This window comes from Pleurodeles waltl, chromosome 1_2, assembly GCF_031143425.1.
Source record: "Pleurodeles waltl isolate 20211129_DDA chromosome 1_2, aPleWal1.hap1.20221129, whole genome shotgun sequence".
In the NCBI taxonomy this organism is placed as follows: domain Eukaryota; kingdom Metazoa; phylum Chordata; class Amphibia; order Caudata; family Salamandridae; genus Pleurodeles; species Pleurodeles waltl.
In genome coordinates, this window is record NC_090437.1 from 163,905,396 (window position 1) to 163,926,677 (window position 21,282).

Genomic DNA, 21,282 nt, shown 5'->3' on the forward strand with positions numbered 1-21,282 from the left:
GTCGGCGCAACCATGACCTTTCAGTCATGAATAACCACACCTTATTAGAATTTTGTCAATTTTATTCCCTATTGATTACAATCTAGTTGTAGAAGTTTCAATCTCAAAACCAAGAAGCAAAAGATCATAGTCACGATATGGCAACTGTGATAAGACTTTGATAAGGCAAAGATCACAAACATAAAAGCACCAACATAAGATAAACATATATCAGAGTACATAGAATATCATATACGTCTCAGTTCAGCATAGCACAATATCAGTCTTGTCTATTTGTGTCAGTCAGGGTGATCGCCTAGCCTAACCACTGATTAGCATCAGCATGTTGGACTTCATGCAAAATAATTTTGAACACCAATTTAGAAAACATCTAACTAAGGTCTCTATTCAAAAATACAGCAGTTGGTACCGAGAGAGGAAAAGCAAACAGACAAATTACAATAGCATTGTCATAATGAGCCTCCTCGGAATAAGTCAGCATACAGGATCAGTCTTCGTCTTCAGGACATCAGTTAGATCGCTGTCAATCTACTTCGTCTAAGGGACAGGGGACACTTCCCTCATAAAGAGGAAAAGTGTAAAAGGGCAGTCTATGGATGAGGATGGTTTGTTTAAGTCTCAAATCACCAGAGTAACAGAGTTTCTCGATGCAATCAATATCATTCCCTACCTAGTTCTAACGACCCTTCTGTGTCATGAGTTTTTATCCCTTTTTCGCAATACCTTCCCCCAAAATTCTATTGGATATTCGCTATACCCCACTATCGTCAACCTATCAAATTATACATTAGGTAATCCAAATTGTCACCCCACGATAATTTATAACTTTGATTGGTCTTCATAATTGACGTCTTCGGAGGTGGCACATCCGGGGTGTCTTGTCATCATCTTGGCACGTTCCTCAGGCCAAAAGTTCTCTTTCCATGGTCGAATGTCCTTGAATATTTCTACTTTTGTTGCAAATTGTATAAAGTCCATTGCACAAGCAGCTAATATGCGGATGGGAACAAATCATTATGGTTACATGAAACGAAGAAAACAACAAGTGCTGGGTCATGGCCCTTTGAGTCAGCACACTGAAAAAATAGAAATATGCTTTAATATGAGAGTTACACGGCTAAATCTTCGACTCGCGCTAACTTAAGGCCTATAGGATTTTCAATGTAATATCGTAAATACTAATACAAGTTTGATTAATCATATCACAAACAAGTTTACTCATTATTGTCATTAGTTCTGTTTATCATAGTCATAATTCAAATGCACGTTAAGCAAATAACAAATTATTGTTGTTTTCTATGTGCGGCATTGTCAAGCATTTCACGTTTAGCATATGTAATATTTAACTACACTCTCTGTCCCTCCTCTGACGCTCGTCATCACACAAACCTTTCCCTTTGACCTTTCATTTTTTATTTTTCACCTTGCGCATAATACGCATTTCAACATCTTGCCCTTTATGAGAGCTTTCCCATATTTCATTGAACATTTTCTCTTTCACTTTCTTCATTTCTCCTGGATCTTTTAGTCTAATTTCTCTTTATTTTGTCATTAATTTTGCATGCTCCCCATAATCCTAATAGACAGACCAAAACAATTAATAAGCCCATCAAAATTTTTGCAAGTACCCCATTCCAAATGTTGGTAAACCAGCTCCCAACTCTGGCAATTCCCTTTCCAAATTTCTCCCAAACGCCAAGTTCTTTCAAAACCTTCAAATCTGTACTATCTCTAGTAAGGTTAGTAAGCATACTTCTAATCTTTTTACTGTTATCTGTAATGAATGAACAACAATGATGCTCATTGAGCATCTTGCAGACTCCTCCACTCTTAGCTAAAAGAATGTCTAAAGCAAGCCGATTTTGAAGAGTCATAGCTCTTTCTGCAGCAAGTTCAGTATCCATCAGGAGTATAGCCCCTGTAGAATTTGTCAACATGTTATCCACTATAGTAGACAACTTTTGAATCTTCATAGAATTCAAAATAACCCCTACTGATGGGATTATGGCTCCAAATATATCACCAATGACAGCCGCCACTGATTCTCGTTTTTGTATGGGATGTTGTCATTCAGACGTCTTAGGTATTTGTTTTAAGTCATCAATCTGGTAAATCTTTGGGAATACTATTCCCAAATAACATGTCCCATACCATCCCTTAGGGAGACTGTAATAAGCATTTAGCCCACAGATGTAATAGATCCCAGGGATCGCTGGATCTTGTCCATTCAGCATAAAGGTCCATTTACTCTGAAACAAAAACACATGCCTGCACCCACTCGTTCCCACAAACAAATTGTCCTGCTCAGATTTTGGCCTATATATACAAAGTCTACCTACATGTAATGCATCTATAGCTAGTTTGCCTTGTGTCTTGATTGCAGTGTAAGCATAATCATTTGCGTATGTACGTTTCTCTAATCCTTTTTCTAATCTTTCTTTCAATGCTTTGCGTCTCATCTGTGTGATCTAAAAAGCTTTTCTGTACAGGCGATAGTAAGCAAGTCAAGTTATTGCGGTGTGCATAAGCAGTTCCAAATGTAAGCGTTGGCTCAAAGAATCCCCTTACTATTTTTATATCATGTTCCTTGGCTAATTTATTTAAAAATTCAATCACAGGCACAAAAGAAAACACAACATCCAAATTTGAATAAAAATATTGCACATGCTCTTGATTTATAGAATCTTGTTAGTAGCAAGCTGCAACCAATTCCATAAGTAAGAGGGAGCCTGTGATATGTAACTTCCTCCTGCACAGATGAAGGAATTTTAGTACATACATAACAATCTTTCGCATCCATAGTTTCCACATACTCATTTAGTAAACAATAGAAAACATTAGTAGAATGTTCCCCCTTTGCATTAGTTCCCTCATGCATATGTCTTGCATCTTGCTCAAATCTCTCCCACAGTGTTAGTGTGGCAGTTTAAGGTTTTGAAGTAGCGTTAAGTTTTTCTCTATCCATGGCATTCCTACAATCACTCCCACAATTATCACTGCACACACAACACCTATTATAAGACCTAGCCAACCACACACCTTACTTCCCTTGCTACTATTTCTATTGTAAGCCATGTTTGTATAGAATCAGAATAGCAGATCAACAATCAACTTGAGGATAAAACCCCTTTTATTTTTTTTCTTCTGCGTATATTACAGCGTCTTCACTCACTCCAGGACCTCTTTTGTCAAATAAGGTTAGCAGCTTGTCGTAATCAGGTTTAAAGTCAATCCAGTTTTTCGTGTCACTTTCAGTAGTTTATAATGTCTTTTCAGTTTCAAAATTTTTTCAGAATTTAACCAAGCTTTTCCCAGATTCGTTCAGGTACCGTAGTATTCGCCTGGTACTTCTCGATCAAAGCAAAATGCTAGGAATTCTTGTTGCCATTCAGAAGTTGTAGCATACGCCCATTCAGGACCTGTATATCTTCTGTTTGCGATTCTTTTTCTTTTTAACCTTCGTTCACCTTGTTGTTCTCCTTCACTTAGAACATCCACTCGAGATGTGTCGTTCTCTTCTATTATTGTGTCATTTGATAAGTCTCTTATCTTGAAGAGTGGCTTATCTGGCCAATTGTCGCCTCTGTGTTTTTTCTTGATGTGTCCCTTCAGGACGCTGGACAGCACCCTCCTCTTGTGATATGGTGTTTTCTCTTGATAGACCTGCAGCTGGTTCAAGAGACTCCGATACGTTCTGATTTCTCTCTACAATTTCTCCTTCTGGTTCTGTGCCGGGTTCGAGCTCTAACCCGTACTTGTCTACTTCCGGGAGAACGTCTTCTTGATTTAATTCTCCTGCTGCCTCTACTGAGATAGGCACTCTGTCACCTCTCTCGAACTCATTGACTGTTTGAGGGACAAGGCTGTTCTCAGTGGGTTCTCCGGTAGTCTCAGTTTCTTCTTGATTGTTCTCTGGCTCTGAGACTTCTCTTTCTAAAGTTGTTGTGCCGGAAACTTCAAGTTCCTCTTCAACCGGACACGTTACCCTTTTTGTATGACTGGCATGTATCCAGTTGGGAACTCCGGCACACTTTACAGCAGTAGTAGTCGTCAATATTACTTGATATGGCCCTTTCCAACGTGGTTCTAGACACGATTTTCTCACGTGCTTCTTGACAACCACCCAGTCACCGGCTTGTAGAGAGTGGCCTGGATCGCCGATCGTGGCAACGTGTTAACTTCCACCTGGTGAGAGAGAGAGCGAATTACATCAGCCAAAACTTTGCAGTAATCCAACACCATATCATCTGTAATATTCACTAGTGCATTTGCAGGTACTGCTGGTAATCTCATAGCTCTGCCCATGAGGATTTCATGGGGGGATAGTCCCGTTTTCTTGTCTGGGGTGTTTCTCCTTGACATTAGCACTAGAGGCAAGGCATATGGCCACTTCATGTTAGTTGCAGCGCACATTTTTGCCATTCTCAATTTCAAAGTACCGTTCATTTGCTCTACTAGTCCTGATGCTTCGGGGTGATAGCTACAATGCAGCTTTTGTTCAATGTTAAGCGCGGCACACAGGAGTTTAATCACCTCATTGTCGAAGTGTCTACCCCTATCCGATTCTATAGAAACCGGAAACCCGAATCTTTGTATCAGTTCCCTAAGTAGTAGTTTTGCGACTGTAAGGTTGTCATTTCTACGTGTGGGATATGCCTCAATCCAGCGACTGAAAACACACACAATCACCAACACGTACTTCAGTCCTCCACAAACAGGCATTTCAATGAAGTCAATTTGCATTTTGTTGAATGGACCTCCAGCTCTCCGAATGTGGCTCAAAGTTACCACGGTTCCTTTTCCGGCATTCATCTGTTGACAGATGATGCACCTGTGGCAGGTAATTTCTGCGGCATGTCTGAAATTTGGATTAAACCAATCAATTTTGAATGACCTGATCATGGCATCTCTTCCCAGATGAGCCTGTCCATGATAGTCTGGCAAATTGTGACAGAAGACTGGCAAGACTAATTTCCCTTCCTCTGAGACCCATAAGTCCTCAGCCCTCTGTACACATTGCATTCTTTGCCAAGAGCGTTTTTCTTCCTTGCTTGCACGGCTTTGTAATGTTTTTAGCTCATCTAATGTGTCAACTACCCGCAATGCTATGTTTAAACATGTCATTTTCAGTTTGTGGTAACCATTCCCATTGCTCCTTGAACGATATACAGTTCAATGCACAAAATCTTGCCACTTGATCTGCATAGCCGTTTCCCATGGACACAAAGTCTTGCGATCTAATGTGAGCACTGCATTTCACCACGGCAATTTCAAGAGGTAACTGAATCGCATGTAACAAATCCTTTATTTGTTCACCATTTTTGACAGGAGAACCAGATGAGGTCATGAAACCTCTGTGACCAAAGTTGGCCAAAAATCATGTACAATTCCGAATCCGTATCTGCTGTCAGTATAGATAGTGATTTTCAAATTTACAGCTGCGTGGCATTCCTTTGTAAGGGCAATCAATTCTGCCACTTGTGCAGAAAACACTTTTTCGAGCCAGGAGGCTTCAACGATACCAGCTATGGTACATATCGCATAGCCAGCTCTGTGTTCCTGCAGAATCTCTTAGACAGGACCCATCGACAAACATAATGCAATCATTTTCTTTTAACTGGGTGTCCTGTATGTCTGGACGCGGTTTGATACACAGCTCAGTTACCTCAAGACAATCATGTTCAAATTCTTCCCCATCTTTGTTTTCAGTATTTTCATTAGGAAGTAAAGTTGCCGGGTTCAGTACAGTGCATCTTTTAAGCGTAACATTTGGTGACCCCCCAGTATGATCGTCTCATACCTAGTGAGACGTGCATTTGTCATGTGCTGAGTCTTAGTTCGAGTTAACAGAATTTCAACTGAATGTGGAACCATTACTGTTAGTGGGTATCCCATGACTATGCCTTCACATTGTAAAAGGCTCTGACCAACTGCTGCAACTGCAGGCAAACAACCCGGTAAGGCTGCTGCGACAGGGTCCAAGGTAGCTGAAAAATATGCTACAGGGCGATTTGCATCTCCGTGGACCTGTGTTAAGACAAAGAACAAGCATCACGTTCATGACAAAACAGGAAAGGTTTCTCGTAGTCTGGCATTCCTAGTGCTGGTTCCTTGCACATGCATTCCCTTAACTCCATAAATGACTCAAGCTCTTCTTTTAACAAGGTTATAGTATATGGCTCATCCTTGATTTCTTTACCTGTCAGTTTTATCAATGGCTTCGAAATGATTGAGAAGTTGGGTATCCTCTGGCGACAGTAGCCCACCATTCCCAAAAACATCCTGACATCTCTTTTTTTCGTTGGGGGATTCATTTGCAAAACAGCTGTTATTCTTTCCTTTGATATTCTCCTGGACCCTTTTCAACCAAATGTCCTAAATAGTTCACCTCCTGACAGTATTGTAACTTTCTGGGTGACACCTTGTGTCCATTTTTCCCCAGATGATTTAGTAATGCAATGGTGTCGTATGATTTAGTAATGCAATGGTGTCGTATTTACAACTGTCCCTTGTTTTGGACGCAATTAGCAAGTCATCAATGTACTGCAAAAGAGTTGAATTGAAAGGCAGCACTAGTGGCTCCAAATCCTTTTTCAATATCTGATTGAAGATGGACGGTGACTCGGAAAACCCCTGAGGAATTCTGCACCAACTGTACACCTTATCCAGGAATTTGAAACTGAACAAAAATTGGCTGTCCTCATGAAGAGGTATTGAAAAGAAGGCTTGTGATAGGTCGTCTACGGTAAACCATTCAGCATCACAGGGGACCTTGAACATTATTACTGCTGGGTTGGGTACCACAGGGTAACATTTTATCACAATTTTTCTCAGGTCTTGCACAATTCGAACTTTTCCACAGGGCTTCTTTAAACCCATTATGGGAGAGTTACATGGACTGCTCAAGACTTCTTTCAGAACTCCCTGTCTGAGAAAGTCTGCAATTATTTGTGACACTTCGATAAGAACATCTTGGGTCATGTGGTATTGTGGCACTTGTGGGAACACTGCATTCGGTTTTATCTGGACTTTGACTGGTTAGACCCCTTTTATTAATCCTACTTCTTTCCCGGTCAAGTCCCACACTTTCTCTGTTACTGTCCCTTGTAGTTCGACAGGCAGATCGATCAAGGTATGCATTGGGAATAGAGTAATGAGAGGGTAGTCTTCATTTGTTCCTGTTTCTTCCTCTAAAAATTGACTCATCTCCCTCATTATCGCTTTTTGTCTGCACTTCAATTCCGTCATTGGAACAGGTAATTGAGCATTTTGTCTTGCACAGTAAGTCTCTTCCCAGTAGGGATACCGGACTTGAATCACATACTACAAATCTATGTAGCCCCTGGAAGTTGCCAATCTCAACTTGCACTGGATCTGTAATCGCGTTAGTCAGATACCGATTTGCTACTCCAACCACTCGTATGGTACGCCCTGAGAGAGGCAATCTTGGAACTTCTGCACTTCTAACTGTGGAACGTGTGGCTCCTGTATCAACTAGGAATGAAACCTTGTAGCCCATCACCTTTCCTTCTACATATGGGCCTCTTTGGTCCACCTCTAAGGATGCTGCAAGCCGCAACTCCTCATTGTCTGAGCTATCATCTGACCACTCCTCATTCATACCATTTTCGCCTCGTAATGGGAACTGTTGCACAGTATTATTTTGATTCGTTACCTGGCCTGTGACCTGCTGAGGAAGCATCACCTGTTGCTGTCCCATCGGAACCATTGGTAATTGCATTTGCTGTCTAGGCACCATAGGAATCTGCTGCTGCACTGGTTGCATTTGTATTGACTGAAAACGTGGCATTTGTATCTGCTGCATGGGCTGTACCCCTTGCATTTGTACCAAATTGTTCTAAAAATGTGGGTTTTGATGTCTCACTTTCGGACCTCGTGCATTTTGTAATGTACCAACATTAGTGTTTTGCTGAACTGCACCATCCTGCACCATATTCGGGCACTCCCGTTTCCAGTGCCCCACGCCCCCGCACGCGTGACATGGTGACATCTTTTTCGCCCCTTGAATGTCATTTTGAATTACAACCGTATTCAAATCTGAACCGCGGTTTACAAACCCTCTGCCTCGTCCTCTCGGTTGTGTCTGAAACACAACAATTAATTTGCGGTTGTTGCTGTATTATCTGTTGAACTCCATTTCCCTGTATTCCAGCCTGTGCAGCCCTTATCTGCATCACCATCACCTTGTCCTTCAACTCAATCTCATCACTACAGTACTTTGCATACTGCAACACCTCATCAATCGGTTTAGCTTGCCAACAAATCAAATGATTCTTAATCATTTGGCTAACCTCTGGTCTCAATCCTTCGACGAATCTGAACACAAGGTGGTTCATGTCTTTTGGTTCAATAGTCTCAGTACCACTGTAGTGCTTAAACGCTTTTAACAGTCTCTCGTACTAAGCATGTATTGACTCTTTAACCTCTTGAGAGGTCTGGTCGATTTTCTGCCAATCCATCACCTTCAGCGACACATTTTGTTTCAAAAACTCACTCACCTTATGATAATACTTCATCACCTCTTCAGAAGGTGCCCCGGTCACCTTATTTCTTGCCGGCTCCTTTGTCGGCCAATCTACCCCTCTCTTGCACTCAAGCCACAAATCAGGTGGAACAATGATCTCGAACAAGGTGTTCAAGTCTTCCCAGAGACACTTTGCAAGCTTCACAAATCTATCTGTTTGCTGATACCACTCGATCGGTTTCTCTCTCAATCTGGGATAATCGTTAGTAAAGAATAGAATGTCTTCTCTAGTCCAAGGCACATGAACTAAGACACCACCAGTTGTCTCTCTCATAGGTAATATTTTTACTGATTCCAAATCAGGTGAGGTCTTGGCTTGATTAGACCCTGGGCTGTCACCTTTTCCCTTATCTCCTTTTCTTTGCCCATCGGCCTTCCCATTTCTCCAGTGCACCCCAAATTTGTGTGCTTTGCAACAGTTCTCTCAAATGTGCCTTCATTCCTGCAGACCTCATGTGCACAAAATCCTTTGAGTCAAAATCTAATCTGTAACTTCTTTTCAAATGCTTAGTGTTTCCGATATCGATATTGTATTTGTCTGCCAGGTTTGATAATCTCTGATGCACCTTACCTACTTCTTTAGTAATCTTAGGGCATAGGTACCTCAATTCTGCGTCTGTGTATGACTCCAATCTATTTACTCCCATTGTCCCTTCTACTAACTCAGCAGCTTCCGCCCCTAGTCGTACAAAGTTCAGGCATTCATCTTGTTTTTCTTTCTCTGGTTCGACTGTAACTACTGCAGTCTTTTGTGAAGTATACGTTTTTTCTAACAATTCATTTAACTGTTGGACTGTAAAACCCTGCAATGAAATGTTCCCTGCATGCATCATTGGGGAATGTGAGGTATTCGTACTCATGGTTTGCGGAGTTAGAACTCCTAACCCTGCTTGACGCATTTCTTTGAGGGGTGCTCCCACCGGACTAAGGTCCATTAAGGGCCTAGGCTGTTCAATTACTTGTTCTCCGGGGGCCATTATCTGTGGAGTTCCCATAGACCCTCCTCTTATCGCCTCCTGAGTCATCACTCCCTGATCCCACACACCTGTTTTACCCTGTGCATACAATGGCACTGGTGGACCAACAGTAATGGTTAACGATATGGCGGCAGGTGTCTGACCCGGAACAAGACTTCTTGGAGCAGCAACTCCATGGGTCTGTTCCAATGTACCCGGAACAGGTACTAATGGTGGACCAGCTACAGGGTTGTACTCTGGTATCAGCTGTGGTTGTGGTTGAGATAGTAATTTCGGAGTTGATTCAATCTGTATTAACTTTGGCTTTGTGTATATCGGGTCTGGCGGCACTATCAAATTTGTAGTCGTCTCAAGCACTGGGACGTCGGGGTAGATTCTCTGTATCTGCGGTGGAGGCTGAAACTGTATCGGTATGTCTGTTGCAGTGGGTACACTGACACCATTCTGTATCGAAGCTGTATCGCTAGTCTGTACCGTATCAGTAGCTCCCTTTTCCTGCGTCTGGTTCCCAGGATCCAAGCTAGTCCTTGGAGCACTGTCGCTCACCGCATATGGTGGCGGACGATCATGTAATAATCTGTCCATAAATTCCTCATCGTCTGAATCATCTTCCTCTTCCCAAGATCTTTTATGCTCTTTAGATTTGTTTGAGTCTTTATCTGTTTTACAAGAGGCTTTCTTCCCCTGTGTCTCTTCTCCCTGTGCTATTGCTGGGAACAATTTTAACCCGTCTAAAATTCCCCGTCTCCACATTTAGTTCTCATTATCCCACCTAGCCTCTGCATAGGATTTTTCTGCCCTTCTCAGTCTTCTCTGAAACCTTTCTTGTCTATGTTTTAAGTGCCATCAAGTCCCAAATTGCCAAAGCCTCATACTGAGCTGGTCTCGGAGGTGGTTTCTGTGTACTTAACATCCACCTCAAATTTTCCAGTACCTTTGGATTAAACGTCCCATGCTCTGGGAACGCTAGACCTCCCTCTTTCTCTGATAATTTGCGCCATTGTTTCATCCATAAGCAAGGTGCAACACCTTTCTCTTCCATGACTATATAAGCTGGAGTACCCTCAGGTGGTGTAGGCTCTCCATCAGTTGCAACAATATACACGTCTCCTTTTAGAGCGCTCTTAAATGCTTTAACGAAACTCATTTTTGTGATTCTCTTAGTTTTGTATTTAATCAGAAGTGACTTAGTTCCCAGGACACTCTTCACCCGCCTTTCTCAACCTATTGCCTCTCACGGACGGCAGCCAATCCGTGCGCGACCCCTCTTGACAACTGACCTATCTCAGCGCGGCACCACTGACATCACACTCACACACTGCAGCTGACAAAGTCTTGCGGCTCGTCCGCTCCTCACTGAACCTATACAATCTCACATAAACTAATGCGATTATTTCGAGCACCTTAAATGACAACACAAATCTGCCGGTTTACTACAGGAAGGGTAACACATTCGCTTTAGAACTTTACAGAGATTTCACTTGAAGCCTCGGCCGCTACTCTCTCCTTATCAGTTCCCGCATACGCAAGCAGAATTCGACCCGCAAATTCTACTCTCGACTTATCAATGACTCCTTCTAGTGCACTTTAGAATTTGTCAAATCTCCATCGAAGGTTTCATACACACATTATGACTCAAACTTGACTTGTCAACCATGCCCGATTTACCTATTAAACCGCACAAATTACAACATAAACCACATTCGTCTTCATACTCAGGAGTCTTAGACCTCGACAGGTCCGTACACAACAACCAACCACATGGATAATTTTGAACACCAAGCGCCGAACTCATATGAAGTACGCCGACTTCCCTACTCTCATACTGTGGAGTACGCCCACTCCTACTAAACAACACTTAATTTGGCCTAAATACACACATCTTCACAATCTTCTGCAAAAGGCATAAGCTAAGCAAGCGCAAAAACCCTAACCACATACATTATGGCACCAAGAACATTCCCAACTTATTCAGGCAGGCTCCGATATCCCGGGAAAGTCATGGTGAACTTAGAAACCCATCATACCTCCAATTTGCATTATCACAGAAAAACAAATTAAACAATGAATCTCCGTCCTAGGGCCCCCAAGGGCCAAACCGTCGCTCTGCTACCAGAACTGTTAACGCGTCCCTTTATGTCAATTTTATACACATTAGGACTCTTTTTAGGCCGATGAATCTTTTGACCCAGTGGTTAGACAACGCAGGACGAGATAACTGATCAATATGTCAATCAATATATCAATGACGTTATCAATATTTATCACCGCAATATACTTTACTTTGGATAAAGACATTGATTAAACTGTCGGCGCAATCATGACCTTTCAGTCATGAATAACCACACCTCATTAGAATTTTGTGAATTTTATTCCCTATTGATTACAATGTAGTAGTAGAAGTGTCAATCTCAAAACCAAGAAGTAAAAGAGCATAGTCACGATATGGCAACTGTGATAAGACTTTGATAAGGCAAAGATCACAAACATAAAAGCACCAACATAAGATAAACATATATCAGAGTACATAGAATATCATATACGTCTCAGTTTAGCATAGCACAATGTCCGTCTCGTCTATTTGTGTCAGTCAGGGTGATCGCCAAGCCTAACCACTGATTAGCATCAGCATGTTGGACTTCATGCAAAATAATTTTGAACACCAATTTAGAAAACATCTAACTAAGGTCTCTATTCAAAAATACAGCAGTTGGTACCGAGAGAGGAAAAGCAAACAGACAAATTACAATAGCATTGTCATAATTACCCTCCTCGGAATAAGTCAGCATACAGGATCAGTCTTCGTCTTCAGGACATCAGTTAGATCGCCGTCAATCTACTTCTTCTAAGGGACAGGGGACACTTCCCTCATAAGGAGGAAAAGTGTAAAAGGGCAGTCTATGGATGAGGGTGGTTTGTTTAAGACTCAAATCACCAAACAGAGTTTCTGGATGCAATCAATATAATTCCCAACTCAGTATTAGGCTCTCATCCCCCCAGACCAATTATTGAGCATTTGTCACTTAAAGTTTCGGCACAATATCACACCCTGGCATGAGACGGGACTTGTGTGGGTGACCTATACCATGATGGCTCATTATGATTCCAAGATATTGGACTGGTTTACTTCTTCTCTTGTGTATTATGGGGTAGGGTACACCGAACCTGCAGTGATACCTCCCCTACATACACTCCTTACATGCAGAGGGGCACAGCGTGCCATGTCCGTATTGTATTCCTTCTTATTGGCTGCCTCGTCGGCCGAGGTGACTCATGCAAAATGCGGGTGGGACAAGATACTACCTAACCCACTCACAGCTGCCACGTGGACACAAGTGCTCCAACAAATCAGGGGAGTGTCTCGTAACCCTCGTTTCTGATATACCCAGTTTAACTTTGTTCATCTTACTTCATGTTCCCCATACTGACTCGGACAAATGTTTCCAAATGCAAATACTGAGTGCCCCCACTGCAGACAACCCGATGTCTGGATCTACCATATGGTATAGGACTGTTCACCGTTACAGGTGACTTGGGCAGAGATCCCAGTGATCATGGCCGAATTGACTGAATACCTGCTATTGTTCACCCCAGTCTAGCCTATGGGCTACGACCAAAAGTCAAGGGATCTAAACATTTACACTGGTTTGTAGATCTAGCCTTTGTCCTCTTCAAGTGCCAGATAGCCATGGCCTGGAAGGCTTCCTCAGTACCTGATACGAGACAGTGGCTTCCAGCCATTTTGCTCATGCTGAAGCCAGTACACTTCTTACAATGAGAGGTAAGGGACTCCTGCAAACAAGTGGGGTCCTGGGATACCTACATCCTCAATATTGAAGCTAAAAATGACCTTCACCCACCTTGATGGATTACACCTGCCAATAATCATTGTATTCAGAAAGACGATTGAGCAATGTGCCATTCAATAAAGGACATCGGGTATGGGATACTGTATTACCAGTGTTTTGTTTCATGAGCAATATAGCTTAAATAGCTTAAGCATCTGCTGGTCCCCACTCATTTATATCATACCCTATAGCTGTCTTGCCCCAACCAAGCTGCTCATACAGACCATCTCCTATTCAGACCCTTTACACCCTCATGGCATTTCATTCTAATCACACTTTACTATAGTTTGTCAAGGTCATTGGAGATTGCCACAGGGTTGTTTGTAATGCTTCCCTTATTGACAATGTGATTAGGACTTTTATTAATGTACAGTTGGCCTAACTGATTTCCTGACTTTTTTTGTTTTATTTGCTTGTTTCTCTATATTGCTTTGTATTATGTTTCTATCTGCAATAAAAAGATATATATTTAAAAAATTGCTTCACACAGTCCAAAAAGTATCCAAGCACGAATTCACAGTCTACACTGTTCAAACAGGCCCTCGATTGAGATCTCCCATTCTTGTTGATGTGCTGTACACCAGGATGAGGCTTGCACTTTGCCTCAGAAGAAGTAAAAGGTCTCGCTCCTGTCCTTGTTCCTGTTGCCTTAAATTACTATCTCTCCTGGTCTGTCACTACACATGGATGTCACTATCCATGCAGAGTGTCTTAGAACATGTCTTGAGCCCCAGCATCTCCAGCTATAGGTGGCATCTCACCCACCTTCTCTGTAATCCTTTGTGGAGACAGGCTTGCTGCACACCTCACTTTCTTCACCAGTGTCCCTCAACTCCATATGGTGAGCTCCTCGTGTTGCTATCACAGGGGCCAGGAAGATCTCACCAGGCATTTCATTCATCCACACAGACCATTCTGCTAGGCAGTAATTATTGGAAAACTGTAGTCTGGTGGACCACAACTAAAGTGAAGTCATTGCTATTGGATGTGAAGCCTTGCCTCCTTAATTTTGCCTCTTTATAATATCTCCTGTGAGTCTGAGCTTGTGGTAGTGTTGTCTTTGAGGAGATAAGTTATCTTCTGACCCTTGCTCAGCATGAGAACGACTCCTCATCTCGTACCTGTTGAATACATGGGAAGCACCAGAATGTGATGGTTTTCCAACACACTCATTGTTTTTCAAAATTCTCTGACCATTCATATTGATCTTTTTATGCATTGTTTGGGTTGCTGAAGTTAAATTTGTCCATTGTAGCTGTAAGTGGGACCTCTGGCTACGTTGATCAAACCCATCCTTTGCAAACACTTAGGTCCTCTCTTCCTCACTAGTTATAAGGCCCCTATCCTCAAGTTCTGAAAGTTTGTGCTAGGAAACTAAAAACCTATTCCCATTGCTTTGTTTGCACAGTGTCAACCTGGGTCCTCAGTCCCCATCCTTCGATATTAGAAAATTGGGAATCACAGGTTCCAGATACTAGTACAGAAGAATTTCCTAGGAGATGAACCCTGGGTTTTCAAAGGCTTGAAATTACGTTTGTTAGTGCAGACTACAGACAGCAGTACCAAAATCTGAAATACTGTCCCTTTTTGTGATTCTGATATCAAATTGTTAAAAGTACTTGTTTGTTGTCTGACCCCTATTTAGGTCGAAGCCTGGGCAATCCACCCATTGCTTACCATTGGCATTGTGGTTTGTAACTCAAATTTGCTTGCTTTGTTTGCTGACTTTCTTTATTGTAGAATGTCCAGCTTGAGTTTGTCACTGACAAAGAGCATTCCTTATTTACTGTATCCTTCTGAGTGCTTCTTTTCTGTAAACAGGCCTTTAAATATTGTTCTTGTCTTGTTGCATTTGCTGCGCATTCAAAGACCGATGTCTAATGTCAGGCTGCCTTTTCTGAGGGAGCTTGGTGTTTACTTTTCTTTCTTTGACTTCAAAGGGAGAATCTTTTTGACAATCTTGTTGTGAAGGTTTTTTTTTAGCACACAACAACCTTTAAAAGTCTAAACTGTGCAGATATTACAAGATACATAGAATTAGGAAAGCATGAATAAAGCACATTTTTTGTAATTCAGGAGTGTAGTGGAAACAAATATATATATATATATATATATATATATATATATATCAATATGATCAAAACAAATCAGTACATTAGGTGATGACATTTCTCCACATTATCGTGCGCTGTATAGTTTTATCAGTAAAACTGCATGTCTGCAATTGTAATTATCATTCCAATTGAAAATGTGATGTCTGTAATGTCAGTGCGCTATTATACCATGCATACTCCACTTTACGTCACTCCACACCACTACATATCACTGCACTCCACTCTGCCACTCCGTCTCTTGCACTACTCTAGTCTGTGCCACTACACTCTACACTGGACCACTCCACCCCTCTGCACTCTGCCAATCCGCTCTACATCATTCCACTTTCACTGCACTCTACTCTTCACAACTCCAAGCTGCACCTCCTTACTGTACACCATTCTAGCATATACTAATGCACTCTTCTCTGCCACTCTAGGCCAATCTAATCTACTCTGCACCATTGCACTGTATGTCACTCTACACCATTGTAATCTACCCTGCACCACTTCACTCTGCGCAACTTCTCTACCCTGAAGCAATATGCCACTTTCTTCATGCTGTGCCACTAGCCTCCACGCTACACCCCTATACTCAAAACAATGCACTTTGCCACTGCACTATGCCAGTCTACTCTGCTCCATTGCACTCTGCCAGTATAAAACACTCTGCACCACTGCATTCTACACCATTCTATTCTACTCGGCAGCACTGTACTCTGTGCCACACTACCACAGAACTCTGCCAGTCTACTCCGTACTGCTGCAATCTGTCACTGCATTGTACTCTGCACCACTCAACTGCACTTTACACCACTATACTCTGTGCCCCTCTATTCTGTGCCACTGCACTCTGCACCTTAGGGACAGTTTAGTCTGCTCTGCACCACTCAAATGTACAATGTTGCAGCACTTCACTCTGCCACCTTATGCCATTCTATGCTACTCCAAACCACTCTCCTCTATGCCACAAATCTTTAGCCATGCTGAGCAGCAGCCATTCTAGTTTCTTGCATGGCCAAAACATATGGGTTAAGCCAATAGCTGTTGCATAGGTGAGAACTGTTGGCTTTGCCAGTGCTTGTTCAATCTGCCCTGTTCACACCACATCTGGCATTTCACACTACAGTGTTTGTTCCTCTCAGGCTGCAATGTTAATCACTTATAGTCATCAAGGAAAGTGAGAAATTATTCACTAAGTAAATGGTTTCCATCCTACTTCACACTGAACAATACACTTTTGTCAGTCCTTACTTAATGGACATTTTCACAAAATGAAGACATGGGATGCAATTCTATATAGGGATGTATATAGCCAGAGGTGCTTGCCAGCTGCTACCTTGAGTCTAGTGTGAGTCAGCAGCTAGAGTAATGGGCTGGCTTAATTCCATCTGTTTGCTCAAAATTAGTGTCTAGCAGTAATCGCGTGACAAACTGCATCGAAAACTCAAAACACGTTAAAAGCTTAAGGTGTTTACTTGGTGTTATTTAAAGTAGCACAGACTGTGATTGCAGTTGAAACAAAATGGTTTAGTTCTTTGCTGGAGTGGGCATGCAGTTCTTAATGGATCTGTTTTATTTTTTTGGTAGAAATAGAGTACAATTATGCATTGATGTAGGGTATCCGCATGAAAGCAGCCAGGTCTGATCATGCATGTAAACCCAAGAATTAACTACCTCACACTGCCAACACACATCACCCTCGTAAGGGAAGACTGCAGGATGGAACCCATGAAAATCACATGTGATGCAGTGGCACTGGAAACCAAAACAAGCTTGCACTTGTGATTTGAAAGTTTATGGGCCGGATCACAAAACATTAACTGCTGCAGTTTCATGTTCAAGGCAGTAAGTTAAGTCAGTACTTGTTAAAAACTCCTTTCACCGCTGTACTATAAAATCAGGAATGTTTGACTATTTAATGTGTGGCTTTTTGTTGTTGTGGTGAGGAGTCCAGTTTTTTGTCCTGTTATGCTGTGTGATGTATTATGGTTGTGTTGTGGTCTACTTTGACAATTTTGTTGGATGATGCAGTTTTAGATTTCAATTAAGTTGCTTTGTGTATGTTATTGTTACGTTCTCTTTTTTTACTTTAGCAATGTCAAGACCAGTGCTTAATTTGGGATGGGGGTTTCCAGTGCTCGGCTCCGGCACTTAATTGTCAACACCAGCACTTAAGACACCCCGCCACATGGTGGTGCTGTTAGTCTCATTTAGTGATGAACACTACAACAATTGTTTAACAATTCAACATACATTAAAATTACTAATACCTGACTGCCCAAGTAATCTTTGTAGCTTTAGATGGGCTGCAATACTTTGTTTTGTTTTTTTCGCTTGTTAGGTGACATTGCTAGCCGTTTTGTTGATACTGTAATTGGAGGCACTGGCAGACGCAATGGATTTTGCAATCTTCAGTGACCTCTTGACAAGGGCACTTAATTTTTTTATTTTTTTTAACAAATTAAGCACCCGTCAAGACATGTTGCTACATTTCCAGTCAAAAGCAGCACAACTCTTTAAAGTTCTTGTAGCAAGCAATAATTTACCACTACCTGAATGGTTAAAATGCAGGAGGGAGCATGTCCTAAATTAGGATTTGCGCTGCTCCCTATGTCTTTCGTACACTCAGTGGTTGGATTAGCATCTTTTCATGATTTTGAAGCAGGAGGGGGTCAACGTTGTGTCAAAAGGGGCAAGGCTGAACTAGAAACCAAAATCAATCTTTGCAAAAATGTTTAGCAAACATATTTGGTTCTGGCAGCCCAAACTGCTGTGAAAGAAACATGCTGTCCTACAGCCTAACTGGAAAGTGCCTCTCTTTTAGCCCAGTCCAGGCCTAAAAGGAAGGGAAAAACCAGTTGTTGACTACCCTGGGTGTCACCTAATGATGCTTTAGAATCGCTTTAGTGCACTTGCACAAGCTCACATGTTTGCTAAATGAGAACATTTTGGCTGCTCTTAGCAAGAGGTAATCATCTCATTGACTACACTGAGACATACCACTGTTATACATACTCTCCTTTTCAAAGAGGTGTGAGGATAAAACATCAGTTGCTTGATTTGTGGGAAAAGGTGAGCATTGGTACAGATTAACTCAAGTGTATGAAATTGGACCTAGTACCTGAAACACATGGTTGCTGTGAGGGTAGTTTGGCATAGGTACAGAAGACTGGTCGTGCATGTGCACCACACGTGTTGATCAGTGAAGAGATGTTTTTGGTACCATTGTCTGTGTAGCAGGTTTTGGCCATGTGAACGGCTTTATCAGATTTGCCTATAAGACAATTAAACGTTGCACCTAGTTTCCCATTTCTGTGTCCAGCGTCAAATACAATGACACCACTAACAGATTAATTATTTCCTTGTTTGAAGTTACCATTTTAAAAGGTGGTGGTAGAACATTCAATGTAAAATGTGCTTGAATCCACAGATTAATGTACTGGTCAGAAATTGGCTCCCCTCCTCAGATAGAACAGGCTGGCATGGATGGCACAAATAGAAAAGTGCTTATTAAGGAAAAGCTTGGCTGGCCAACAGGATTGGCCCTCGACCTCCTGAGCTGGAAAATATTTTGGTCTGATGACAAATTTCACTGCATTGGTTATGCTAATCTCGATGGCAGTGATATTAAGGTAAGGCTCATTATTCAATCTTCTACCTCTCAATTTCTATTGCCCCATTTATAACCAGTTTTGTTTGGCTTTAATTTTTTTTTCTTTTTGTAAAGGTGATTCAGGTGAAAAAAATTCAGAGTCCCTTCTCATTGACAGTAGTTGAAGATGAGATTTACTGGTCTGAAATGAAAACAAGAACTGTGCAAAGGATGGACAAAACAACCGGCAGAAATTCCAGGGCCCTCCTCAAACGCCATGGCCAACCATATGGGCTAAAGGTACCGGTTTGCTTTCATTTTCATTTCCTTTTTTCGCAGATCATTGCTGCCAATATTTAGGAGGGGTGTTATGAATGTTTTTATTGGAAAGCAATAAAACTAAATAAAAATTGCATAAGGTTGTTTAAAAAAAATTGCAAAGTAACGATTCAGAATTCTTAACAGTGACTCAAAGATAGAAGGAAACTGAAGGAATATGTTTCCAGTTAAAAAGACAAAATGGGTTTAGTTCTTTGATGTCAGACAATTCACCTCTGGTAAATTTCCAAAGTGTATATTTTTTTAGCATTTTGTAAATGGAGATGTAAAATGAGAATGAATACGTGCTTACACTTGCATGATTGAAGCCTTATCCATTTGAAATAGATTGACTAATAGGTAACGGTCAGCGAATGAGCACTAAATTTGAAACGGCAGCAATGCACAAATTATTAAATATGATTTCAGTTTCATCAAAAAGCAACTCTATATTGACTCAACTGGTGCTAGAAAATAAATGTCTTCCCTGTGATAAGAAATGGTAAGTTGAAAGGCTCAAGGGAAGTACTTAAGGGTACTTATTGGAGACATAAATCAGTCGTAATCCAGTGTCAATTAATATTCAGTAAAGCCAGTCATTCCGTGGGGTACACATTGTTTTCGACTGGGATCTGCTTTCTTTCCCATCGCCTCTACATGTTTCAATAAGCACCTTAGCCATATCTTTTGGTCTGTTTTTGCTGATTCTCTAGTGTCCAAGCTGTTTTTTAATTCTCCTAAGATGGGTCCTGGGATATTGTCCTTCTCTTTTAATGACCCCTGGGCCTGTCTCCTTTCCTAGTCAGTCAGAGTGCTTCTGGCTGGGAAGCACAGAGTTATGCTAGTGTTCCCTTAGGAAGTACAGACTCGCAGCATGCAGGTGGAAACGCAAGTCAAATGTAAATATGTGAAGCTCGCTCATGCTTTTTGAGCTGTGGCTATTCTTATGCTTGGGGCAGCTTCTTTGTCAGCTATGTGAGAGTTGCCTTAAGTGGTCTGAGCGAAGGCTCAAGAAAAACTTGCGGGTGTTTGCTCTTGACTGAAAGACTCATGTCTCCCAATACTCCAAATGATGAATACCACTTATTGGTGTGGATTGTGACTGGTTGGCTGCACCAGCTTAATCACATTAGGGGTCCTTGCTGTTGTGAAATGATTGCATGTGGTCTCAAAATAGATTCCTGTATTTCTATGGAAAATGTACCTTGACTTACAATTTCTGATTGTTACTGCTCTATTTTTCTTTTGAAATGACCCTCTCTACTTTTCACCCTCTGCCTGGCATTCTCTCTGAGCCCAGCCAGGTCTAGCTCACATTCATATATGCTGCCGTAATCCCATTTGTATTTTTGCAAATTGCCCAAAAGGTCATAGCCTCTCCTTTTATAGTAATACCCCAGCAACCTAAATATGCCCAGTCTCCTGTAGCTCATATAATACCCTCAACCAAATTCATGAATTCACAAATCCCCCTCATACTGAACATCATTTGCAACTCTTAGGGATCAGTCTTCTTTATTTCCATTTGAAAGTCAACAAATGTAACAGCCTTGTTACCTACAACTCTTGGACTGGCAAGCAGCGCATTGAACATAGAACAGTACTCACCCCCAAACCAAACTCCACCAAGCCAGTACCGAACAACTGCGTCTTGGTTACATCAGAGGCTAAGCCCTTCCCCTCCCATCTGTGGGACAAGGCCTTGTCTGAAAAAGTATCTTGAATTTCCTTTGTCTTAGCAATCTTCTCAACCTGTTTGGCTATCATTAGCCTGTCAGCCAGAATCACTTTTAGGAGGTTGCAGCAGATGGTGCAGAACTTTCAAATAGCGGGGAAATGTTAGCTCACAGATTTCAAAGTATAGAAAATCCAAAAAGGGGGCCCTGGACTCCCAAAACTCCTTCTT

At 41.7% G+C, this 21,282-nt stretch overlaps 1 protein-coding gene across 1 annotated transcript in view; it reads left to right on the top strand.

Annotated features, from left to right (window-relative positions):
* Positions 1-21,282, top strand: part of LOC138298467 (low-density lipoprotein receptor-related protein 2-like) — a 1,267,625-nt gene that overhangs the window by 802,215 nt on the left and 444,128 nt on the right. Inside the window, exons 25-26 of the mRNA XM_069236878.1 lie at positions 18,897-19,098; positions 19,194-19,358. Coding sequence (XP_069092979.1) covers positions 18,897-19,098; positions 19,194-19,358 — 367 coding nt within the window. The remainder of the gene's footprint in view (positions 1-18,896; positions 19,099-19,193; positions 19,359-21,282) is intronic.